A 25,688-nucleotide genomic window follows, 5' to 3' on the forward strand; every position below is an offset into this window, starting at 1 on the left:
ACGGGAGCAGATGCTCCCTGAAGCCAGGGCCTTTCTCTCATTTACCAGGAATCGCAGAGTCTGGGAAGTTAAACAGGGCAGTGCCTGAGCAGGATTAGCACTTTGATTGGTGTTGTCACTAAGGAGGCAGCGGAAATACCTGAGGTTCCAGATGCAGGTGAGTAACAAGGGTGCTGAAGTGTCTGGGGTTTGCCGGGGATGTGAGAGGTTATTTTAGGGCAGACGCAGAAGCCCTGGGGAAGGAAGACACCGCATCCCCTCAGGAGAGAGCCTCCCATGGCACCATGCCACTCGGCCCTCTTCCACGAGCCTCGTTTTTGGGGTACATCAACCGGTGTCCCCCCACCCTACCCAGCGAAAGCAAACCCTGCTTCCAGGCAATAATGAGAAAAGTACACATTTAATATCAAAAGGCGTTTCAAGTATCACTGATGGTGGCCTTGCTTGAGGCAGATTCGAGGACATCCTGCCAGGAGTACCCTGGAGGCCAGGGCTTGTGTCTGAGGAAGGACTTGAAGGCCAGAGACTTAGGTCTCCTGGTCCAGGGCCTGGGGGCTCCCCACTAGGCCCCTTGAAGGAATGTCTGGCCGGGAGCAGCCCACCGAAGGCCAGGTGGAGGGCGTCCCCTCTTTCCAGGCCCTGCCCTGGAGGATGGGCTGCAGCAGCCCCAGCCGCCGCCCTGCAGGCCTACACACCTGACTTGGCAATCACCCTCTCGAGCAGGCTCATCATACGCTCCTGGAGCTGCAGGCCCTGCAGCTGCAGCACGTGCTGCTGGTCCAGCGCGCGGCGCACCTCGCGGCAGGCCTCCTCCACTGCGCGGCTCAGACGCCGCTGCTCCTCCAGCATGGCCTCCAGCAGACGCAGCTTCTTCTTGTGAAGGTGGCCACTCTGCACCTTGCGCTTCTTCACGGGCCGCTCCTCTGACCTGGAAGGACAGTGCGCTGTGGATGTGCTGGCCACAGAGCTAGGCAGTGGGGCCCCACCTCATGCCCCCCCACCTCATGGGGCAAAGGGGAAGCTGAGGCCCCCGGAGGCAGGTCATGCACTCTGGGTCGCATTGTCCACGTGTGGAGGAGCACCAGAGCCCACTTGCCCATGGCAGTGAGAGAGTAACAGGCCAGGCTCAAGGATGACCTCCACCCGTGGTCTGGAGAGGGCAGATGTTCTGGGCTACAGAGGGCACACCCTGCCATGGAAGCATGCCCAGACCCCCGAGCTGGGCGATTGAGGGGCCACCTCCAGGGAAGAGTGAGGGCTGGGTAGTCTATGCTCATAGGGCCCCTGCCCAGAAGCCAGAGGCCACCAGGCCCAGCCAGCCTAAGGCAGCTGGAGAAACTGAGGTCCCAGAAGGGAAGGCCTGGGACTCCAGCCCCTTTACTTCCCCGCAGCCTAGAGATGGGTCAGCACACTTCGGGGTGGGGAGGCAGGACAGGCACCTGGAGGTGTGGGGCCTGGAGGAGGCCTGGGCTTCTTCCCGGGCCCTGGAGCCAGCCCAACCCTGCACTATCCCTGGGGAACTCTACTGTCAGGTGGTGGCCATCCCCAGTCTAACCAGCCCCCACTGAAGGGCAGGGAGCTGCCACTTTGGTGCCTGCCTACCCCAGCCCATACTCTGTGCTCTGAACACAGCAGGTGACCAGCCAACCTCAGGGGTGCGAGACCGCAGCTTTGGGTTCGAGCAGGGCTGTGGTCCCCTGGTCCCAACACTGCAATGCCTGGGGGAGTACAGTCTGGGAATAGGGCTCAGACCACAAAACATCTGGCCATGACCCTCAGGCCTCACTGCTAACTGGGCCTTGCCTTTCAGCAAAAGTACTCTGTCTGGGGTCTTTATGAGAAATCCACTCCAGGAAGGGGGACCGGGTGACTCAAGCAGCAGCCCCTGGTGTGGTGGATGACAGCTTGGAGGGACCCTCCTCAAAGATGCCTTCATGACCCCCCCCACAATTGGACAGACTTGAACACTGGGACAGGAGAGAAGCTGTGACTCAATTCCACATTCTTCCTGTTCTGTTCTCCAACTAGCCAACTTTTACCTTCAAAGCCCACCCAAAAGTTCCCTCCTCCAAAGCACCTTCTTTAAGCTCCCTGGCCCCCAACCCAGGTGTCTCTCCTGCACGGCACGTGGCCTGGGTCCCAGCTGTTCTGTGAGCATCTTGCTGGCACAGTCATGGCCAATGTATGAAGGCCTGATGTAAAGTGTGGGATGGCTAGCAGAGCAAACGGGACACGCCCCCTGCAAAGGCGATGAGGGCCTCTAGAGGCTCAGCCCAACACCCTCCCCAGTGCTGGGGGCCAGCAGTGCATGTAGGGGCAGGGAGGAGTGGCACTCCTTTGGGTCCAGAGATATGGATGCCCTCTGTGGGGGCCTTCTTCCCTGTGATGTTCCCACCCACCCTCTCAGATCCCACTTTATCGGAAAGAGACTGAGGCCAGAGAGGTCAAGGAACTTTCCACGCAGCTAAGAAGTGATGGAGTTGGAGACAAACCTGGTCTGTCTGTGGACACTCCAGCCCTCGCTGGGCTGGGGCTGGCCTGTCCTTAGAGGCACCTGCATACCACCTCGGCCTCTGCAGCTGCTTCCTCTAGCCATTCCTGGTCACTTTCTCTGGACCCCCATCGGGGGTGGGGAAAGGCAAGTCCCCGGGGTCGGGAGCAGGAAGAGTGATGCACACTACCTGAACTTAAGGGACAGGAAGCTGGAGGAGCTGTCGGAGCGATCGTCCTCAAAGCGGCCTTCGTAGGAGCACTGGTTATACGGGAAGTACAGAGGGGTGGACTTAGCGGGCGGCGACAGGGACGCCTCGGTCTGGGACGTGGAGGGGCCCGGCTGCTGGCCATCCGGCAGTTTGCCATCACAGGACTCAGGGACCTTGGCCAGAATCCTATCAATGGCTAGGTAATAGGGCCAGTCAGGAGGAACAGACTCGCTATCTGTCATGCATTTTAATTTCCTGAAACGAGAGACACAAGAGCCATGGGTGAGAAGCAGAGCTGGCCCTGGCCTGGCCCGCCCGGCCACAGCAGAGGGGCACACAGGGCTCTGGGACCCCAGGGAGAGCCACATGGCGTGGGCAGGAGCCACTCTGGGCCACATGGGCCTCCCCAGGAAAACTGACCAGGCTCCAGGGTCAGGATGATGTGGGACTTAGAAAGAAATTAAGCTTTAGGATCTGCACATGCCCCAAATATTAATGAGGATTGTTTGTAAGTGCTGGGACCTTAGGCTGAGTTCTGTTGTTTTCTCTTTTTCTATAATTTCTAAACTGTCTGCAATGAGCACATATTGCTTTTAAAATAGGTTAACCAGCAATATTAAGGCATTGTGATAAGATATACAAATATAGTCAACGAGATAGTGCAATATAATAACTGTTTCTAGAGAGCACCTCAGGAAGAGGGAGTGTGGGAGAACACGGATCAGTGTCCACAGCTCCGAGTCTGCATTTCACCTCCACCACTTTGCTGTATGACCTTGGGCGGGTTCCTTAACCTCTCTGAGCCTCTATTTTCATGTCAGTAAAAGACAATGATTAAAGTAAGCCCCTCTCACAGCTGTTGGGAGGATTCACTAAAATAGCAAGCTGGGCCCCAAATGTCATTCTTGCCTGAACCTAGAAGGACTCTAACCCTGCACTGTTGCCGTCACTCCTGTTAGCCCGGACAGGAGCCTGGGTCCAGCACAAGAACCCACAGCCTGCCAGAGGCATTGAGGCCGGGCCAGATGGGCCCCTTCTCACACTGCCGGACATCACACCACCAGGCCCCGGGCCAAGCATCCACGCAGTGTAGCTCTGCCCACAGTGGGCCCGAGCTCCTCCCAGGTCTCCTCACAGACAGGTCCTGCTTCCTAGAGAGGGTGGGCATATCCCTGGGCCTGCCCTGGTGCTTCCATCCTCTGGGAGTTGGGGCCGCAAAGACAGCACCTGGCAGCTGCGGCTGCTTCTTGCCACCCCAAGCAGTAGCCCCTTCTCACTGTCTGGCTATGCCTGTTTGTAGGGTGACTCATTCAGGCTCCCAGCACATTCCCAGTTCCCAGTGACCAGCAGCCACACCCAGGCAGGTAGTGCCATGCAGGAGGCAGGAGAGATCCAGCTCTGAGGGTTGGGCCTGGTACTGAGGCCTTAGCCTGGGGGTTCTCTGCAGCTTCAAGGCCTCCCCACATCCTGGGAACACTGCTGGGAGTGTGAGGGAAGCTCTGGGCCTCAGGACACACTAGGCCTGATAAGGCAGAGACCTCCTCCATGTGGCCCCTTGACCAGAGCTGTTGACCAGAGCCTCTCAGACAGAGGCACAGAGGGTGGGGACAGCGCCAGATGCACATCCCAGCCTCCACCTCCCTTAAAGGCCCCTTCCCTGCACTCTCTCCACCCCAGTCAAGCCAGCCCACTCCTGCGACAAATCAGCAAAAGCCTGTCCCTAACACAGGAGGCTCCCAAATTAAAGTCAAACCAGGCTTCAAGTAACCCAGCTACCCACTTGGACACCCTTAACCTGTCAGCCTTGATATATAAAGAGCTCTAACCAGGCTTCATGGAACCCAGTTACCCACTTGGACACCCTTAGCCTGTAGCCTTGATATATAAAGAGCTCTTGTGAAAAAACAAGAAAAGCCTCTGCAGTGTGGGTGCTGGGGGCATAGATAAAAACTAGTCACCCAGTCAGACTAGTTTTATGTGGCCTTGGGCAAGATCCTTTCCCTGTATGGGCCTCAGTTTCCCCCTTGGTGAACAGGCTGATAATGGCAGCTGTGAGGAGCCATGGTGTGCAGCCCTCACCTCGGCCAGGCTGCGGTGCCTGCAGTGGAGGCCCCCCTCTGCTGCACCCTTGACTCCTGGGCCTCCAGGAATGGAGACAGAATCCCTCCCTGGAGACTCTGGAGGAGGCTTTTAGGATAAATAATGAATAACCCAGACAGATGCCAACCAGGGCCGGCTAGGGGGCTGTTGCCCATGAATTCCTGAGTCAGAGGTAGATGGCCATTGCTGCTTCCCACCACCCTCTGAACCCCTTCCTTGGTGCTCCAGGTGCTTGAGTGGGAGCTGGGAAGGCCATGGGGGCCGCAGGGGCCACAGGCAGACGTTTGTCACCACCTGTGCTTCTGCAGATACCCAGACTCACTCTCACCCTTAGGGCCAAGAGCTGGTGGCTCAAATTTATCATCATTACACTAAGCAACGATGATGGCAGCAGACCCCAAGCAGCTGCCTCGGTACTGGCTCCAAGCCTGACAGGGACAAGGCTGGGGGGGTCAAAATGCAGAAACAGGCCATTGGGTAGGCCAGGCTCTGGACCCGCTCCTTCAAGTATCACAGAAAGTCAAATCACCGTATCCCAAAGCAAAGCCTCCATGGCCTGTGGGCTGTCCAGGTCCCTGCTTGAGCCTGGGGGACCAGAGACGTGGGGGCTGGGGCTCCCACTTTGCTGGAGGCCATCTCTCCTATTAGGAGAGTGGGGTCCTCTACCACAATGCATGACTCAGGATCTCACAGGCAAACCTGTAGGGCCATCTGCACCAGCCTCCCTCATTCTCCCCGCCTGAGGGGACCAGGCACCTGAGCTCCCAGCTCCTGCTGCCACCCTCACTCCACGCAAGCCCCTCCCCACCTGAAACCTTTGCCACACCATGACCCAGGCCCACCTGTGTCTCTGTCCAGATGGGCCAGGGCTCCACCTGCTCCCTCCTGGAAGCCAGAACAGCCCCAGACCTGCAGGCGTTTCTCTCGGGCTGCAAGGCAGGGCGGGCAACCCAGGATACTGACGGGCCACAAGATGCCCAGCCTAGGAGTCCCTGGGGCCAAGGTCAGGCTCCACCTCTTCCTCCCACAAGCAAGCCTCCACCTCCATCTGGACACTGTTCCCTCCGGTATGTTTTTTAGACAGGTCTTACTCCATTGCCCAGGCTCAAGTGCAGTGGCAAACATCAGCCCTAAATGCCCCTTTCCCTGACCCTGAGGCTAGCCCGACAGGGGTTCTCAGCAGGGCTCAGCTGATGTTGGAAGTCACAGAACATGAGGACCAGGCAGGCCTGGGAGCCAAGTCTCCTTCTTGCCTCTGGTCTCAGTTTCCCACCTGTATAGCAGGACCCAACGCTCCTACTGAGTGTGGGGCTTGATGGCAGGGAGGGCAGTGGCAGTCTCCCGTCTGGGAGTTGTGCAGGTCAAGGGGTGCACCTCTCTGAGGTGTCTTGGGGCAGTGTCCAGGCCTTGCACTCTTTTTTTTTTTTTTTTTGTAGAGACAGAGTCTCAGTTTATGGCCCTCAGTAGAGTGCCATGGCATCACACAGCTCACAGCAACCTCCAACTCCTGGGCTTAAGCGATTCTCTTGCTTCAGCCTCCCAAGTAGCTGGGACTACAGGCGCCCGCCACAACGCCCAGCTATTTTTTTTTTTTTTTTTTGGTTGCAGTTCAGCCAGGGCCGGGTTTGAACCCGCCACCCTCGGTATATGGGGCCGGCGCCTTACGGACTGAGCCCCAGGCGCCGCCCCAGGCCTTGCACTCTTGCAGCTGTCCGGGCCTTGAGCCTCATAAGCAGCCCCGGGCCCAAAGAATCGCTATCAGCCCAGTCTGCCACCTTCTGCTCTAAACACCTTCCCGTCCTCCTAGGCCGGGCCTGGGTCTCCCACCACTCCCCACCCCCAGAGAAGGCTGCACATGGTCTCAGCCTGTGGGACTCTGTCCACACAAGGGCAAGGGAGCCGGACATGTTGGCCACCGCCCTGGGACCCATGCGCCCTCCCACATGCTTCAGCGCCAGGCCCCGCCCACCTGTACTGGAAGGTCATGTTGGTGATCTTGATCTTGATCTCCTCGCCCAGCCTGCGCTCACCCGTCATCTCGAAAAGCTTGCTGGCCATCTTCTCGTACACTTTGGCGTTCCGCTTGGTTTGCTTGAGCTCATCAAAGAACTCCTCCCAGACGAGCATGAGGCCGCGCATCTCAGCATCCGTCCAGTTGCGGGCCCTCCGATGCTTCTCCGTCTGAGGGGACACCAGGTAGCCGGGCATCTCGGCAGCTGCCATGCTGGGGGTGCCTGGGGGTGAGAGATCGCGCTCAGGCGAGGCCTCGGGCTGGCCCCGCGGACCATGGGCAGGGGGCGCACGGGCTCGCTGGCTCGCTCGAAGGCAGCTCCACGCTCAAAATGGGGCCTAGATCTGACAGGCAGGAATTTAGTTAAAAGCTTTTAAACGGGAAAACGTCATTTTGATGTCACGTTTCCATAGCAACAGAGCAACTGCATAAGCTACAACAACAGAAACCTTTTAACTGAAAGCCCAGGAATCAGGGCTGCACTGACGGGCCATCAATATTGCAGTGAGTGGACCGGTCCAAACCTGGCAGCCCGGTGGATTCTAGGTGTTGCCCCCACCTCCACCTGACCAGGCCTTACAGGCCAATCCAGGAGGTGCGGGAGGTGGATGAGGAGAAAGGAGCAAAGGGGGATGGGGAAGAGGGACAGTGATGGGAACAGGGAGGTGGGGAGGAGGCCTGGGCAAGGTGGTCGCTGGCACTAGCAGGGTTCCCTGGCTGTGTGACTCCCTTCCTCCCTCAGAAGGCTCCTGCCGGGCTTCACTGAGGCTGGCCCTGGGGTTGTGGGGTCTCAGGGTCCCATGGTCCTGCTGGCTCTTTCTTCTCATGTTCTTTTGCCCTAGACGCCCTGGGCAATGCGTGGACACTGGGAGCCCTGCCCGGTGGTGCACGAAGGGGAGAGGGACACAGATCTCTAGCACCTGTCCAGCAGGCAAAGGCACGTCTGTTCAAGAGACAAGGAGAAGTTGGCCTGGTAAACCAGGGGCAGGTAGAAGGTACTTCCTGGAAGCACCAGCTGGCAAGGGCAGCGTGCAGGGCACAGGCTGGAGCCAGTGCAGAGCCGATGGCGTCAGACACACATGATATGCACGGGTGGCAGGGCAGAAAGGGGGGTCAAGGGCCAGGACGGGGAGGACCTCTGCCTCTGCGGGGCTTTGGGACAGAATGTCAGGGAACCCCAGCCTGGCGAGAGCTGAGGACCCTACAGGGAGAAAGTGCTGCCTAAGGATAGTGGTACCCAAAATTAAAAATCTAAAAATCAAGTAAGATTCCACAGGGCCCAAGTCATCTGTGCTGGATGGGCCATGCTGGACACACTGCCCAGCCTGAACCTGGCGTCTGTGAGTCAGTGGTCCTGCCTGGCCCACCAGTGCCCAGGCTCTGGGCCTGCCTAACCTCCTTGGGCCTGACCAAACACAGGAGCCTCAGGTCTGAGCTGCCCCAGGATAGGGGGGCAGGGCCTGCAGGGGGAAGGTGTCTCTGAGCCTCGGCCCACAGCCCCATAAACTCTGAGAAGAGCACCAAGTGTGACCTACAGGAGGAGGACAAAGGCCCAATGGGCTGAGGCTCTCAGGGAAGAAAGAGCAGGGCAGGGCCTCCCTGGGTGCACAGCCCATGATGAGTGCATGGCCTAGGGAGGGCTGGCCTGGGGCTCCCTGGGCCCTGTAGTCAGACTGGGGATGATGCCAGGAGGCCAGCCCCCAAGGTCTGCTGGGAACCCAACGGGGGAAGGGACCCCTCTTCCCCAGGTCCCTTGGTCATGGCCTGGCTGTGCCATCAACTCTAGGCTGAGTCCTCTCCTCTCTAGGCCTCAGGAGACACCGTCCCTCCTGCCTGAGGCTGAGGCATGGGAGGGGGTCCCAGATCTTCCCCACTCACTGCCAGGTCATTCCTTTGTCCCCCTGGCTGGACTGTGGCTCACTGCTGCTCCCTAGTGTCCAGCATAGACACTCAGAGAGCTCTCAGTGTATTTGCAGAATGAATGAGTGACCAGAAGCCCCCCACTTCTCAAGCACAGGGTTTGGCCCTCATAAGTGACATTAGGGACCCCTCCTAGTGCCTTTCCCCCAGCCATGGCTCCTGGTACACAGGCATAGGCGAGGGCTTTGCTGGAACAGCAGGCAGAGTGCAGCTTGTGAACTGAGTCACATCCATCCGCACAGCCTGTTTCCTCATTGTCACTGGGGAACAGCAGGACAGCCTCTCCCAGACCCTTGGGAAGTCACAGGAATGCTATCTGCCAACCCTAGATAAACTGCCTGGGAGCCTAGGGAAAGAGCAAGGCCTGGCCTGCCATGTGGGCTGGAGGGGGTTCTGCTGGTCAGTGGGCATCACTGCTGTGTTCAGGTCCCTATAGCCACATGGCCCTGAACAAGGCACATCTACCCCCATCTGACTGAGCGTCAGGGTCACTGAGAGGCAGAGCCCACCATGCAGGGGTTTCTGAACAGTGGGCTAATGGCTCGAGTCTAACCTTCTCAGCCTGGCATGCCTTGGAAACCCCCAAACTGGGAGCTAAAGCCTTTCACTCACTCTGGGCCTCCCAGGACAAAAAAGAACTAGGTAGGTAGGCAGAGGGCAGGGCCAGCACCCAGCTGCACCACCAGGGGAGCCCCAGGCCTGCCCTTTGTGGGGGGGCTCCATACCTTGGCATAGCTGCATGGCCTGCTGGGACCCCCAGTCACTGTGGTATCAGGAGGTGGAGGCCCAGGGTGGGGCCCAGCAGCACCTGCAGGGAGAAGGTAAGTCCTCAGCAGCAGCCACTGGGAGGCCAGGGGCATGGCCAGGGTCCAGCCTGGCTTTGTGTGACCAGTAAAGCCTATGTTCTCTAGGTCTTGTGTCCCCTCCACATAATAAAGGTGGCCCAAGTGGATACTTCCATTCCACTCAGCTGACAGGCTGGCAGGACACCAGGACTAACCCTGGGTCAGGGTGGCAGGGCCCCCTCCCTGGAAACTGAGTGGAGCCGGACACCCACAACAGGCTGCAGGACCCCCTCCCTGGAAACTGAGTGGAGCCGGGCACCCACAGCAGGCTACAGGCCCCCCTCCCTGGAAACTGAGTGGAGCCAGGCACCCACAGCAGGCTGCAGGGCCCCCTCCCTGGAAACTGAGTGGAGCCGGGCACCCACAGCAGGCTGCAGGGCCCCCTCCCTGGAAACTGAGTGGAGCTGGGCACTCACAGCAGGCTCAGTGGTAACCCCCGGGTTTCGTGGTGGAAGAACTTGGGGTGTGGGCCAAGGCAGGTATGCAGGGAGTGGGGGGTACGGATGCAGCTCCAGCTAGGAGGCTGCAGGGCCCAGGCAGAGGGGCCTGACAACCAGAAGGACTTCCCTAAAACCAGTGGGGACTGTGAGGAGGGGTGCAGGCAGTGCTGGAGCCAGCTGCAGCAGGGTCAGCAGGGTGTGGGCCCCCTGTGGCTGGGCGTTGCCACCTACCTCCTGTGTCAGGCACTATGCAGCCCCTTCCCTCTCAGCCCTTTGCCTCAGTGGGCAGCCCTAACCTGATTCGGCGGCTCCCCAGGGCCCACTGGAGTGAGGGCCTGGCTCAAGGCCTCTTCCCACCCTCTGTGTGGGATGGTAAAAGCCCTGCCCCCACCTGCAGGGCCGCAGAACCCCAAGGCCCCAGAGGACACCCCCACAATGGAGAGGGCCATCTGTGTGGGGACATACTATTGCCCAGACTGGGAGCCAGGCTGCTTGGAACTTACGGATGGCGTTCTGGTGACCCACAGAATTGGGACCCACAGAATTGGGTCCACCTCTGCACTTGTGATTCTGAGACAATGCCCACGGTGGGCCCTGCCGCCAGGCTGTCCTGGGGACACACCCACCCCTGGGAACAGGCCTCCACCTCAGTCCCTCTTGGGATGGCTCCCAAGAAACCTGCAGCCCAGCCGTGGCTACCTGGTACCCACCTCGCCCTGGCTGCTTCCTGCATCTGACGGAGAGTGTTAGCAAGCACCACACACCATGCTTGGGAAGCTACTGCAAAATCCTTATTGGAACAAAGCTGGTTACAGCTAAAAACAAATGCCACCAAAAACACAGAGCACAACCCCCAGTGACGCAGGGATGCAGGGCACCTGCTCTGGTGACGGGAGGCCGGTCTGCTGGGCTCTGGTCCTCTGCCATGGGGCGGCAGGGCAACGGTGGAGACTTGCCACAGACAAGCCACACACGAGGGGGGGGCCACTTCCTCTACTGCATCTTCCTGGAAGGATCAGCCATGCCAGGTGTGCCAAGGATTTGCTGTCCACACCTGGCCCAGGGAGGAAGGAGGCACTCCATTTCCTTGAAGAGAACAGAACTTGGGCAGCTCTGAAGGGCGAATCACTGATGCAAAGACAGATTCTGCTCCCAGCCATTGGGGGAGAAGGGAAGGCGTGCTCTGCTCTGGCTGGGCCTGTCACCAGGTCCGTCTGACCAAGTACTCACTATCCCTGTCCAAAGAGGACCCTGTTCCTTAGGAGACTTGGTGGCACAAGCCGCCACTGAATCTCAGAAGGCCCCACATGCAGACTGGCCCATCTCTCCTGGCACCAACCGCAGAGCCTGCTCCACTGAGGAATGGCAGGAGACTCCCACCAATTAGCTGGAACCAGATGGGACTACAGCAAACATTTACTAAATACCCTGCACAGAGAAATCCAGTCTGGGGTTTTTGTTTCTGTAGGTTGGTGGATAAAATATCTATACCCTAAGATTACTATAACACTGAGCACCAAGGCCACTGGGAGAGGCACCCCCAGAGCGTAGAGTACCCCGTTGAGCTAAATGGACTTCCTAGAGAACATGGCATTTCAGATAAGGAAGAACTTACAAGCCAACATGGACAGAGCCAGGCTCTGCAGACAGCAGCAGCCCAGGCCAGAGCACAGGTGGGAAATAGTCACAGCCTTAGGAGTGGCAGGTGCCGGTGGCCAAGGGGGTGGAAGGGGTTGGTAGGCCCCTGAGGAGACTCAAAAACCAGCTCATGCCCCATGTGGGAATACAGCTCTAGTCCTTGTGTAGGAATTACCACCCCCTGCCTTTGGGCCAAATGTGGAAGCAGAAAGTAAGGGCTCAAAACCTGAGGTTTCCATATAATTAGCTTATAACCATTGCTGAACCAGGAAAGCTTTGGCAGTCCGTGTCTGAAGGGCAGGAGACCACTGTGTTGTGGTTTGTGCTGCCCTTTTGGGAAGCTCCCAGCCAGGCAGGCTGGCTCCAGACGCAGGCCGTGTACCTGCCTGCAGCGGCTTGGCGAGACCCGAATGGTGCCAGACGTCCGCTGGTGGGACAACGCGTGCCCTTCAGAGGAGCGCTCAGGAGACTGTCTCAAGTACCAGCTCAACAGGGTCTAGGTCTCAATAAACAAAGCAAGTTTTGTATAGCAGCAATTCATAGTTTAATTTTTTTCCTTAAATTTGGATGTACAATATTTGCAGCAGTTAAAAAAATTTAAATATACATCTCATGTCAGTCCTTCCCTTTCCTGTTGGAAGCCAATGGCTGGGTCTGAGCAGGGCTCCGGGGCTTGCCCATCACAGCCCTACTGGCTCCCACATGGCCTTCAGCTGTAACACAGGTCTCTGAGCGGGTCCCTCTTTCCCAGCAGTGCCAGGCTCCAGCAAGCGAGTGGCTCCTCCCTGCCCCAGCCATCCCCAGCTCTCCACTGAGCCTGTTCCTCTCCACGTCTTCCTTCTCCTTGGTCCCATACCCAGCCGCACCAGAGAACAACTCCAAGTCCACTCTGGCCCGCAGCCACCACAGAGGGTGCCGAGTGAGGACATTCACTAGGGAGGCTGCTCACAAGTGGCATGAGGAGGCTAATTTCACACCCCTAAACACACAGATTCAAGTTCAGCCTAGCCCCTGAAGCAGTTATTGCTGTGTTTAGGGCTGTGCCCCCGAGCTGAATGGGTGGCGGCAGGGCCTGGGCCAGCTCCATGAGAAGCTGCTTATTCCACTCTGAAATGAGCGGTCAGGGAGGGTGGCCAAGGGCGTCCTTTAGGGCATAGGGCTTCTCTGATGCTATGCTCTGGGTCTTAGGTGTTTCCGCTTCACGCTTTCCTCCTGAAAGGATACATGTGCTGGCAAAAATGAGAGAGAATAGTAATAAAGGGCACTTGGCAGTTGGAAACGTCCCTCATGTACACTGACCCGGACCAGCAGGGGAAGGGAGGCGTGTTTGCTTAAGTGCACTGCCAAACAATTCTACCCTGGTTTCATTAAAATCTTTCTTGATAGTACCAACAGGAAAATAAAAACAACCCCCAAAATCGCCTCAAAAAATCTTAACAACCAAATTAATGACCTTTTCAACAGTTTGGATTGGCAATATGATTGGTACTTGTCATGGATTTCTTGGAACTTGATCAGGGCTTAATCCCTCCTGCAGAGGGGTGCTAAGGTAGACTGCTTTCTCCAGAGGGATTTCAACGAGCAATGAACAACCCTACTTTCAGTGAGTCCCATTCTTAGTCGTGAGGCCTGCATCTGACTTCACGCGGCAGGTCTAGAAAAGGCAACCTCAAAGAAAAGCCGACATGGGCATTCGTAGAGGCCTTGCATATTTGTCTTGAGATGTGTGTGTGTGTGGATATGAATTACAGGTATGTGGGTATGCACACGTGTGAATACTTATGCAGGAGCAGAGTCATGTTGCTCAGAAACTCACGCTCCTCTGGCGCACACAGGCATCTGCTGAACACTGACTACTGAGGTCACATCGTGAACAAAGGTGGCCAGTTAAACTCTGTGCTGAGCCAGCAATATGAACTCTACAGGGAATGACTCCAAATTTTACATTCACAGTGTTACTTCTTACAAATGTAAACAACTAGCCAGGAACATCTGGCCCTACGACACTCCCCTCTCAGAGCTGCTGCAATAACTTGGGTTGGGGCAGCAACAAGTCCTGAGGACTTTTCCACCATCCACAAATATTCTAGCAGGCTTTCAACAGAGAAGCTGGGATGAGAAATGGGAGTCCCACACCAGTAACAGAGAATGGTGACTTTCTTCTCATTACAATTCAGTAGCTTTCCTTACGGTCCTCCTCAAAACTGGGATCCATTTTTACTGTTCTGCAGCAGTGTTCCCCAGCACTAGGGTGAGCTGGTCCTGGCTGTGGGAGGCCTCTGCTGGAGGCTGGCAGGAAAGCCTCACGGGCCTGGCAGAGGGTTCTCTGAGGAAGGGCCCATAGGCTCCCCTCGACTGCTCAGCAGCAGACAGCCTTGCATCCTGGCTGCCTTCTAATTGAAGGGACAGACGGAAGCTCAGGGTTGTCAAAGCAGCACTTACACAGACTTTGGAAAATAGCTCCCAAATTATCTCCATTTAGCACGTTAAATGCCCCAAACATCAATGGCCACAACTGAACCAACCAGCATGATAGTCACCAACCCACCTAGGGCTGCCTCTAGAGGCTGGGGAAGCAGAACACCAGCCCTGTCTTAGGCCAATGGTAAGCAGGACTCCCTGATCCAGCTCCCATGTCAAGGGCCACCTGCTGTCCAGGTCTCACTTCCATTTTAGTGACTTGACTACTTCGGGCCTGGAAACAGGACAGGAAGTGGCTCTGCCAGGCCATGGTGCTGATGCCAGGCTGAGCTGACCAGTCCTCCCTCCCCATGCCATTCTGCCCTCAGAGTGGGCATAGAGCTGCACTTTCCTGACCAGGCAGAAGCCTGGGTGTAGTGTGGGCTGGAAAGGGGCAGGGCTGCTGGGCTCTGGCACTAACAGTGGCCAAGACACCAAGCTTTGCTCTCTTGACTAAGAGGGGCTGGATAAAATGCAATTTAGTGACCCCTGGGGCTGCCAAGGCCAGGCATACCACTCCCAAACCAGCTAGCTAGCTGCTGGGGCAGACCCACCAGCATCTTTGGGCATAACAGAGGCTGCTCCTAGCTGTGAGATAGGGAAGCCCCATCCTTACTAGTGGGTGGAGAATGTGGAGTTTGTGCCTGAGGAGGGGTGGTGGGGGCCATGACTCGAAACACGAGGTGGTGGTGGTGGGCACCCCAGTCCTCCCTCACAGGGGCCCTCAGGAAGACCCTGCTACAGTCACCTGAACACCAACACCTCCCTACCCTCAGGTGCACGCGAATGCATGCATAGAACAGGAACATGTGCTGCAGGAGCTTCAACGGGGATGTGCAGGGCTGTGCGAGTGGCTGCGAGAGGGGCCGTGGCCAGAGGGGCCTGTCCACTTCCACAGACATTATGGCATGCAGCACGGGGCTTGCAATTCACATACTTTACACGGGCATAGAAAGAGTTACATTAAAATTAATCTCTTTACTGATATAATTAAATTTTATATCCTGAGAAGAAAACAGAGACAGGGAGAATGGGGCCGGGTGTGTGATGCTCCAGGCCACTGGCCCAGCATGGACTGCAGCTTCCATGCATTCAGACACGGGGTGTGGCCCACACCCCCTGCCGCGGAGATGCATGGCAATGCTCCCCAAGCCTGCTGATGGAGCCTTCTGCCTGCAGGACAGCAGAGGGGAATCGCGGCCAGCCTGTAGGAGGACTTTTATCCCACAAAGTTAGCTGCAACCTGGTTCCAACCAAAAGGTGAGCATTAGAAGAGGCCAGCACCTGGCACACGGGCACTGCTACCACCGCAGCCTAGGGCTGGCAGCCGGTGGCTCCTGCTCTGTCAGAGGCCTCAGGCTCAACCCACTGCCCAGCTACCTCATCGCCAAGGGCACTTTTGCCATAAGACAAGGACTGGCGCACTGCCTGGCCACCTGTGGCATGAGCGGAAGCCTGTGCTGACCACGCCAGCCCAGTGGAGGCAGGGCACTTGGCACAGGCTCCTGGAGGCTTTGACACCAGGTACCTCTACCTCGCAGCCTCTCCAGCCCTGGCGCTTAGCAGGTGGTGACTTTGTGGACATTTTGCAAACAAGTCAGCAGCCGGTGGTATGGGGTTCCTGGAGCTGCAACCACCTCAAACACAGACTGGAAGGCTCTGCGGTCGAGCTCCTCTTCTATCTGGTGTCTGTAAAAGTCTGTGGCAACCAGGCAGAAAAGGTTCACATCCACCTGCTCCAGTTTGCCCATCCTGCTGATGACGTGAGGAAGGCTGGTGAGGGAGTTAAGGCAGAAGGCCAGAAAGCAAGGAGAAAATAGCCTCCCTTCCTAACTGGGAGCTCCTCTCCTGACACAACAGACAAGTGGGCCCAGGGAGGCTCAAGAGCCACCAGACAGCCCTGGCAGCTCTCCTGCAACCTCACCCATGGATGCCTGCTGAAAGCCGGCAGGCAGAGCTGGCTGAGGATATGGGAGCCCACGGGCAGGGTGCTCGCTTGGCAGCACTTACCCAGCCTGGTTCCCACGTGGCGCTGGCCGGGCTTGTGCTACCCCTGTGAGCCTGCTCCGGCAGCCAGAGCAGAGCTGCAGCCCTGCCTGTCCAGACCCTGCCAGGCACCCTTGGCGGGGCTGCGCTGTCAGCACCAGGACAACTGTGCTGCTTGGAGGCTCTGTGGTGTGCTTGGGGAGGCTGCCAAAAGGGGAAGTCCTGGCAGCCAGCATTTTGGGGGTGGGAACTGGATCTTTACTTACGGCTTTCCCCAGGAGGGTGACTGAGGCACAATGACAAACCTAATGAGAAGCAGTGCCAGGTGAAACCCGGCTGCTCACTGCAGGAGTGGGCGGGGCGTCTGCAGAGACCACGCCTACCTGCACTGCCCCACCTTGTGACCCTCCTGCCACACACCAGCCCCCCTGGTCAGCAAATGGCTGGACATTCATTTTCTGTGTCCCTGTCAACATTTTATTCCCCTGGGCCTGAGGTCTATGTCACTGCGACATCTATGGGGTTTTCTGCAAAGGTTAGGTTTCAAAAACTTTAATGTTAAATATAACAGAAGAATGTGCAAGGGCTAGCGTAAGCAGGGCCCGGCCAGTGCCAGGAACCCAGGGAGGATACATTGCCGCGACCCAGGGGCTGGTGGTTGCGCTGACAAAGAAGCAGGAGAGACTCCATGTGGCCATGGCGACCGGGGTCCTCTGTGTAAAGTTGGAGAGGGACAGCATGACCCAGTCGCGAACCATGGATGACTGTCCGGTGCTGTGCAGTGTCTGAAACACCTGAGAAAAAGCAAGTGCCCAGTCAGGGCTAGAGGGAGGTGGCACGCTGCACTCTTCCTCCTGGGGAGGCTGGGGGTCGGCCCCTATGGACTTCCCTCTCCACCCACCCCACATGCAAACAAACTCACCTTGGACACCACAGTGGCCATGAACTGTGGATAAGGCTGCTGGTTGGACAGAAACTCTCCGATGACCTTGTTCATGACGTCCTGGGCTGGGAAGAAGTCAGCTAGAAACTGAGGCAGGATCCTGGCCACCACTCTGGCTTCACAGGGAGACCCCTTCCTGACCCTAGGAGAAGGGGACATGGGTAGAGCCTCAGCCTGACTCCCCCAGTCTACCCAGGCCTAACCCAGGAGGGCTGAGCCAGGGCTGGAAGTACCCCTGACCTTTAGAGACTGTCCAAGTGGGCTAACTAGAATATAAGTAAACATTTTGAAAATAAAAAGGCACAGTCCTGGCTCCCCCTCTGTCCACCTCACTGATGGCTGGCCGGCTGGGATGGGCCCAGGGCTTCCCATGCTATGTGGAGCTGACAACCAAAAGAGGGCTTGAAAATCAGGCAAAGGAATAAACAGAAATGGTTTATATGGGGACATTATGGGCAGTCCCTGAGTTACAAACATCCAACCGATGTACCATTTGCACTTTTTGAATGGAGGCTATCATGGATAACAGGTAAATGTACCTATTCCAACTTACATACAAATTCAACTTAAGAACAAATGTACAGAACCTAGCTTGTACATAACCTAGGGGTTGCCTGTATATAAGATTTTTAAAGGTCATAACAAAAAACCTTATCATGTTTTTGTTCTTATCCACATTGAAATGCTCCACAAACTTCACCGTAACATGTTCTAACATCCTGTAGCCTTCTGCTCTACCAGAATGCTGTTCTCAAACGTGGACCCCAAGTGTGCTGGCACTGATCCTGCTCCCAGTAGACCCTGGCACGTATCCCTTGAGCAGTACTCTTTTCCATGTCCCACTACCCTGCTGCAAGTGCACGCACGACAGCTCCGTATACCTGAGAGGCATGCACCCCAGAGACAAGCTGGCTCCCTGGCAGGTGTGCCTGGCTCTACCTGCTCCCAGGAAGACACTCAGCTGCACACGCTAGAGCACGGCTTCCCTCCACACTAGACCTTAAGCCCAGGACGGCAGGGACATAGGAGTGGAGCCTCCATGTGCCCCACCACCCGAGCACCCAGCTGCGGTCGTGCTCAGTGAATACATGTGAACTGAAGAATGACACAGAGGCTCATTTTACAATTCTCACTGCTCAGCTGTTCAGAACACCTCATCTGGCCAAATAGCAACACAGGCATGCTCTTTGGGAAAGGCCAAATCGCTTTCCATTGGCTAGCCTGACTGGAAATCACAGGCCAGTGGCGCAAGAAGGCCACAGATTGTCACGTCGCTCAGCCTGAGAGCTAAACACAGGGCCCTGTCGTTGAGAAAAAGCCCACAGAGCCCCTAACCCATTTTCCAGAACAGGCAAACAAAGCCAATTCTGAACAAACACACACACAAGGTAAGGAGGCTGGGAGGCCAACCTGCCAACCACGTGGTCTCTCAAAGATGCATCTGTGTTTTAACCTTTATTCTTCTTGACGCTATTCCCAACACTGCTCACAGATGCCACGTGTTCTCTCCCAAGATCCTTGAAGGAGAGAACAGTCCCCTGCTTAGACTGCAGTCTCCTCTCCTACAGAAGGCCCTTCACCTGGCTCTCCTAGAGCCAAATCTTTCCTGCACCTGTGACAAACTGCCCAAGTACTGGGCACTGTCCCTAAAGCCTTTAGGACAGACAGGCAGGCACTGGGACAGCCTTAGAGTTGTTGAACAAAGACCCATGCAGGCTGCTCTTCTGACCCAAGTTCCAGGACGGTTCCTGACTACAGGGGTGGGCTTCGCATCTTACCTATCAAAAAGGACAGACACTCGCTCCATAGCCACAATCACCGACTCGCTGTCTGGAGCTGTAGGGTTAGGATCTGAGGTTCTACCCGGACTGATTTTTTCCTTTCCTGAAACAGAAGTGTGTGGCGTGAACATCACATAATCGCCCCAAGCGCCTGTGGCACAACGGAGTAGGGTGCCAGCCCCATATGCCGGAGGTGGCAGGTTCACATAATTGCCCCAACAGGCCCTGCAGACAGTGCCATGATCCCTGGAACTGTCCGAAAGCAGGTGATGTGGTCTCTAACTAGCCCAGGACCCAGCCCAGCTCCCCAGTGCTCGCCCACACGGGACAAGTGGCCAGAGGTGCGGCTCTGACACCCATGCACAGTGACACGACTCTGGACAGGCACCTCTGACCTAGCTCTTACATCTCTCTCGCAGGGTGACAGAACTGATAAAAGGCAACACCACAAGGCTGAATCAGAGGGGACCTGGTTGTATGTCCCTCAAGAAAGTGTGCTCCTGTCTCCCCAGGGAAGGAGGAGGGCACCACAGACCATCTTGTCTGCTCACCTGTGTACATGCAGGTGAGCATCAGGCCCAGGGCCGCCATGGCCCGGTGTGGGCTATGCACGTTCACTCTGTCCACGCTCAGCTTGGCCAGGGACTCTGCGTCCAGCCGTGAGAGCTGCTCAGAGAGCAGGAGACGCTCCAGGCCCCTGAGGGCGCAGTGGTAGATTACGGAGGGGGTACACTCCTCGCTTCCAGACAACATTGCCCCACACATCTGGATAAGAAGAAAGGCCTCCGAGTCTCACTCAGTAACACCTTTTCCCCCAAACCAAAACTGACCTACTGGCATAATCCCACAGGGAAGAAGGCCCAGAAGCCCACTCCTGTAACCAGCGCAAGACCAAACAGGGCCCACTCACCTGTATTACTGATGCCGAAAATTCTGGCCCCACATCCAAAGGGTAGTTCTCAACCAAATAGAAGGCAGTGGCACACATCACCAGCACATGCTGCTGACTGTGACTGTTCACGCAGCTGGAAATGGGGACGACAGTCCAGATTAGCCATGTCCAGCAGCCGCTTCCATCCACAGTGGAGACCGGGGCTAGCGTACCTGGACCCACTGAGAGGGCAGAGCTGGGCCTCACCCCACCTGCATGGCTCTTCCAGGCCTACGAGACCTGGCCTGAAGCTTCAGTCTCTACTTGACCCTGACCGCCTCCAGATCGGCCATTACACCTGCTGTGCCCCTCAGGGAGGCTGTGCCCTCCACTCCCTCATGTCTTTGTGACACTGCGTACCACATCAACTGGGGTGAGCCCCTCAGCCCCTGCACACAGTGCCAGATGTCTGTGACCTGGCTAACCTGTGATGGAACAAATAGCCACCCTGGGTAAAAGAGCCACAGACAACCCTTCACCTACATGACACGTACATCAGCCCCTCTGCCCCTGGCCTGGGCCAGCTCCACTTGCCCTCTCTACCCAGACACCAAACGCAATTACTGCTCCAGCCCCCCAGCGTGTCAGCACAGCCAGGCCTTGCCCTGGTCTGACACCCACCCTAGGGCTGCCCTCAGAACTCCATGGCTATATACATACATGTGCCCAATGTGTAGGCCCGTGGCCCCTGTGTGACTCAGCTCTGTGCCAGGCTCTAGCCTGTCTACCCGTCCTGCTAGCATGACACCCAATATCCAGTGAGGACAACAGACAGGAACAACTCAAGCTCCCCAGCGTGGACCCCACCTCCCCCGCCAGAGGAGCCTAGAAGTCAGAAAAGCTGCCTATCGCTGTTCCAAGCCTCTGCAGCCTCAGGAGAGTGGAGGTGGGACCAGCACATCATAGAAGCCCTGTGCTTGCAAGTCAGTGTGGTGAGCCTGCCTTGCTTTCGAGGGACTTCTGCCACCAGTTGTGTTTTATCGGGGCCATATCTGTGCAGACTTACATGTTCAGCTGCTTTTAGCTAAGGTGAAGCTGGGGTCAGAGTGGAAATAAGGGAGGCATGTGCTGGGGGCACCCAGGAGCAGGTGAGGCTAACTTGTAGGAGGTGGCAGAGCTGGACAATCAGAATAGGTTCCAAGGGCTGAGAGTGAGGGTGGCCAGCCCAAGAGGGATCAGGAATGAATGCGCAGAGGAGCATGCAAGGCACACGGGAGTAGTGCAGAGGCGGGAGCTGCTGTCCTGTCACAGGGTACCTGAGGGCTTCCAGAAGGCTCTGTGTCCCTGCACCTCACTGACCTCAGCCACGGCCCTGTGAGAAAGATGCCTATCTGGGTTCCCACTGACACCCCCCAGTCATGCCTGGACAGGGGCCTGGCATGCATTTCGAAGGGTGTGACATTGCTCTCTACTCCAAGCCACCTGGCCAGGCCCCCACTCACTGGGCTGCTCCCTTGAGGTTGGAGAGGAGATAGTCACTGACGACTGGGATCAGCTGCTTTGCCGTGTCATCCAGCAGGTCGCACTCCAGCACGTAGAGGACACCGTGCAGGGCTCCGATCCTGCTGGGCAGGTGGCTGCTCCTGAGCGTGCTTTCTAGCAGGCGACTGACCGGCTCTGCCACAGCCTTGTCCTGGGCACGTGCACACAGACAAAGGCTGCGTGATGAAGACAGTATGTCCCAGTGCCTCACCTCCCGCGCAGCCCAGAGGGCAGACTCATACCCAGGCAGAAGGCCCATGTGCAGAGGAGATGTGTGGCAGGTTCACACTGTGCTGAGGGGGCCTGCGTGCCAGGGGACCTGTAGTATGGGGAGGGCTCTTGCCCCCTGGCTGCCCATGTGGGCAGCAGATTATGGGAGCCCGTGTGTGTCTGCAGTTTTAGCATGTGCCAGGCAGGAGGTACCCATGCCACCCTGGTGCTGCGTCTCCAATGGGCTTCCCTGGGACAGGACTCCAGAAGCTGGAGCCTGGTTTCCTCTGGACCTGTCCCAGTGCCTTTCCCTTTGCTAACTGTCCTTTGTGTACTTGCACTGTGCTAAGGCTCAGTGCGTGTCAGACTACGCTATCTTGGACCACGATGACACAATCTCAGTGCTCTAAACACAACAGGTTTAATTACAGAACCACACACTTCACCCATGCTCTTCACTTAAGTTCACTCCTTAATAGCGAAGAGAAGACCTTCAGAGAAAATAGCCCTCATCCTCCTTCAACCTAAGACCACGGAGACATGGAATTCCCGTGTGGAGGTAGCCTCTTATTTTTGTAGGGCGCTCAACTTGCAGAGGCCCTTCCGTAGGGAAAACGTCCAGGCTCCTGAAGCTGTAGCCACAGGAGAACCCCTCACCCTTCCTTTCCATCTCCACCTCCCCTGGTGCTGCCCCACCCACTCCCACAGGGCTGGATGGCTCCCCGCTGAGCCTCCAGGTCTCACTTCCAAAAGCACAACCAGGATGCTCTGTGGAAAGGATGTAGATTTCACAACAGTAGGCAAATCTCTCAAAAGAAACTCACATGCTTTGGAATGATAGCATCTGCACCAATGCAGTTTTCTTCACAGAAAATGTCATCTTTGAGGAAAAACACTGATGTGCACAGAATGGGGAATCAGTGTCCATGTACCATCCTGCCTTCAGGTCTAAGCTTAAAAATCATTCTCACTCATTTGATTTACTGACAGCACAACTTCTGCCTAGGGGCATCTGGTCCTGAGCACAAAAACACAATTCCTCCCCACAGAGAAAAAAGGACCCCTTAGGAGAGAGCTGCTTTGACACTGCCTGGCAGTACCCAGAGGGTGTCCCTTTGAAGAGCCGTGCTCACACAGGGAAGCCACGGCACTCATTGTTTCTACTCCCTGGGCGGCTTCTAAACCATCAACAGGGCACTGGGCTAAAGGCCACCCACGAGGGGCGGTACCTATTCTAGCACTCCGGATGGGTGAGGACAGACGCTACGGGGAAGCAGTCAGGAGGGGAGAGTCAGACTTGGTCACAGGCCTGGGCTTACCCACCTCTGCCTCTACGTCAGCCTCCCCCGGCTGCCCTGTCAGTCTGTGGACAGAGTCAGCAGGATGCAGGGGGAGGGGACTAGCAAATGCCAGTGCTGCAGCAGCAGCGGCACACGTCATCACTGTCACAACAGCATGGCTGTTCCTGACGATGGCACTGCATGTGAAACAGGGTGACACCACCGTATCACCCTCACCAGTGGTCCCAGTTGCTTGGCACACGGCAGTCTAGAGCAGGTTGTAGAAGAATGTTCCTAATACTATCATAAAAATGAATCCCAGGGGCCATCTGAGTAAGAAACGTCACAATTACTGGATAATGCTACATGACAAAGAGAATCAATGCCAGTTCTGACAGTTTGGGGTCCTTTTTCTATAAAAGCAGTCCTGACATCCTGTTGGGGCCTCGAGGGAACTGTTTTCACTATAGATCTGATGCACGTTTAGCGTAGGCCATGTGGAGGCACCAAGGGCCATGGCGCTGCGCAGCACTGCTGACTCCAATAAACTAGAAGCAGATAAGAAGGAATTCAAGACTGAATGTTGTATCCCCCAAATTCATATGACACCTAATCCCCAATAAGATGGTATTTGGAGTAATTAGGTCAAGAGGGTGGAGCCCTCATGAATGAGATCAGACCCTTATAAAAGAGGGCCTTGTGCCATGTGAGGACACAGCGAGAAGGTGCCACCAATCACGTTGAGAGCAGCCCTGACCAGACATGGAATCTGCTGGTGCACTACTCTTGGACTTTAGCCTCCAGAACTGTGAGAAATAAATTTCGGGTGTTTATCAGAAATTTATCCATCTCAGGTGGCTTGTTATACCAGCCCAGACCCACTAATACAGCCTTCATGCTAAGAATAAACTATAGTGTGCAGGCTCTGGGAGCAGAAATGCAGGGCCACTGTGACAAAACAGTTCCCAGGAGGGAGGCCGTGTAACTGAGAAGCACAGGGGGACAAGGGGGGCAGAAGAATGAGCCATGTCCGCATATCCAGGGAGCCCCAGCACTGTCACACACCTGTGTCCTATGTGGACAGACTACTGTCATGACATAACAAACCAAGGGGTACAACATGCACCAGTGGCCTATGGAGTGGCACTGACAGTAACTGAAACCCTCTCCAGCTGACAATGCTGTGGCTCACGTGTGCTACAGGAAGGACATGGTTGTGTCCAGTACATTTCACCAACACCAGGTTCCAAGGCATAGGGGGCCCAGACAGGGTGGGCACAGGCAGCCTCCATGCCAGCCATCACTTACCATTCCAAGGACAGCAGCCGCCTTACAGGTGGCCGGCACCAAATATTGAACGAGAATCTCGTCCTCTGAAGGATGTACCCGCCGTAGCTCTGTCAGCGTTGAATACATCATCTCAAACTGATTGCGTTCGGTGAACAAGTCTGAGACCACTAGAAGCTAGAGACACGAAGCATTAGGTTAGGAAGGGGAGGATTATGCTGTCGATGCTGGTAACAAGGCATGCTCTAATACTCAGGTGAGAACAGCATACGGAAATTCACAGGAGCCCTGACTGGGAAATCAACAAGAACCTGGCACCTAAATTAAAGGAAAACCATGAAACATGATGAAGGAAAGGCACTCACTGAGTGTTTGTTAAAAAAGTCTCTTCACATACACCTTGCAGATGGGGGGCAAAGTGGGGTCTCAGCTCCCACCTGCCTGGGGACACTTAGCCATACCAGGTACCATAGGGAAGAACTGCATTTATTTGTTTATTTATTTATTTAGACAGAGCCTCACTTTGTTACCCTTGGTAGAGGGCTGTGGTATTACATACAGCTCATAGCAACCTCAAACTCTTGGGCGTAAGCGATTCTCTTGCCTCAGCCTCCCAAGTAGCTGGGACCACAGGTGCCTACTACAATGCCTGGCTATTTTTTGGTTGTAGTTGTCATTGTTGTTTGGCAGGCCCGGGCTGGGTTCGAACCACCAGCTCCAGTGTATGTGGCTGGCCCCCTAGCCTCTGTGGTATAGGCACCGAGCCTATTTATTTATTTAATATATTTTTTATTTATATATATATCTATATATATTTTAATTAATTAATTATTATTATTATTTTTGAGACAGAGCCTCAAGCTGTTGCCCTGGGTACAGCGCTGTGGCATCACAGCTCACAACAACCTCTGACTCCTGGCTCAAGCAATTCTCTTGCCTCAGCCTTCCAAGTAGCTGGGATTACAGGTGCCTGCCACAACGCCCGGCTATTATTGTTATTTTTTTGGTTGTAGTTGTCGTTATTTGGCAGGCCGGGCTGGATTCGAACCCACCAGCTCTAGTGTATGTGGCTGGCACCTTAGCCGCTGGAACTACAGGTGCTGAACCCTACTTATTTATTTTTAAATAGCAATCCCTTCTACAGTGCTTGGGGACAGACCCTCAAAAGCCCTGGCAAGGGCTACATGAAAAAGATGCACAAAAATGTAAAAATAAAGCTGTTCTCACCAGTCTTAAAAAAAAAAATCATCAAGTGGCTCAGTGCCTGTAGCTCAAGCAGCTACAGCGCCAGGTTCGAATCCAGCCCGGGCCTGCCAAACAACAATAACTACAACCTAAAAAAAAAAAAAAAAAAAAAAAGGAAAAAAAAAAAAATAGCCGGGCGCTGTGGCGGGCACCTGTAGGGCCCAGCTACTTGGGAGGCTGAGGCAAGAGAATTGTTTAAGCCCAAGAGTTTGAGGTTGCTGTGAGCTGTGACACAACAGCACTCTACCAAGGGCGATAGCTTGAGACTCTGTCTAAAAAAAAAAGAAAAGAAAGAAAGAAATCATCGTTATTTTCAAATGGATTAATTAGCAACGATTTTTAGAATTTTGTTTTTATTTCTATTCCTATGGAACCTGACAGATAACAACCCATAGAAACAGATGCCTCTGGGGTCCTCAGTGAAGAG

The 25,688-nt window shown here is 55.7% G+C and overlaps 2 protein-coding genes across 5 annotated transcripts in view; both read right to left on the reverse strand.

Annotated features, from left to right (window-relative positions):
• Positions 1–408: 408 nt before the first annotated feature.
• Positions 409–9,776, reverse strand: MSANTD1 (Myb/SANT DNA binding domain containing 1). Its single transcript, XM_053577932.1, has 4 exons — positions 9,459–9,776; positions 6,772–7,036; positions 2,682–2,957; positions 409–928 (listed from the first exon to the last, which is right to left on the reverse strand). The coding sequence occupies exons 1-4, from the start codon at positions 9,472–9,474 to the stop codon at positions 688–690; spliced, it is 798 nt and encodes a 265-aa protein (XP_053433907.1). The 5' UTR covers positions 9,475–9,776; the 3' UTR covers positions 409–687.
• Positions 9,777–12,169: 2,393 nt separating this feature from the next.
• HTT (huntingtin) overlaps positions 12,170–25,688 on the reverse strand; it is a 172,619-nt gene continuing 159,100 nt past the window's right edge. For 2 of the 4 annotated variants that reach the window (XM_053577934.1, XM_053577933.1), the window contains 8 exons: positions 24,038–24,193; positions 21,200–21,390; positions 19,737–19,851; positions 19,378–19,591; positions 18,824–18,929; positions 17,025–17,187; positions 16,736–16,896; positions 12,170–15,889 (listed from right to left, as the gene is read on the reverse strand). In XM_053577934.1, coding sequence (XP_053433909.1) covers positions 15,676–15,889; positions 16,736–16,896; positions 17,025–17,187; positions 18,824–18,929; positions 19,378–19,591; positions 19,737–19,851; positions 21,200–21,390; positions 24,038–24,193 — 1,320 coding nt within the window. In that variant the 3' untranslated portion in view covers positions 12,170–15,675. Of the gene's footprint in view, positions 15,890–16,735; positions 16,897–17,024; positions 17,188–18,823; positions 18,930–19,376; positions 19,592–19,736; positions 19,852–21,199; positions 21,391–24,037; positions 24,194–25,688 lie in introns of those variants that run through there. The other 2 variants (XR_008377225.1, XM_053577935.1) reach the window with 2 other exon arrangements.

The sequence above is a fragment of the Nycticebus coucang genome, chromosome 23 (genome assembly GCF_027406575.1).
Source record: "Nycticebus coucang isolate mNycCou1 chromosome 23, mNycCou1.pri, whole genome shotgun sequence".
Taxonomy (NCBI): Eukaryota; Metazoa; Chordata; class Mammalia; order Primates; family Lorisidae; genus Nycticebus; species Nycticebus coucang.

What these genes read in the sequence shown, in the direction of transcription:
- MSANTD1 (XM_053577932.1), bottom strand. An exon ending in AACATGACCTTCCAGTACAG is followed by an intron (nt 2,958 to 6,771) that starts GTGGGCGGGGCC and finishes CTCTCGTTTCAG; the next exon opens with GAAATTAAAATGCATGACAG. An exon ending in TTCCTGTCCCTTAAGTTCAG is followed by an intron (nt 929 to 2,681) that starts GTAGTGTGCATC and finishes CTGTCCTTCCAG; the next exon opens with GTCAGAGGAGCGGCCCGTGA.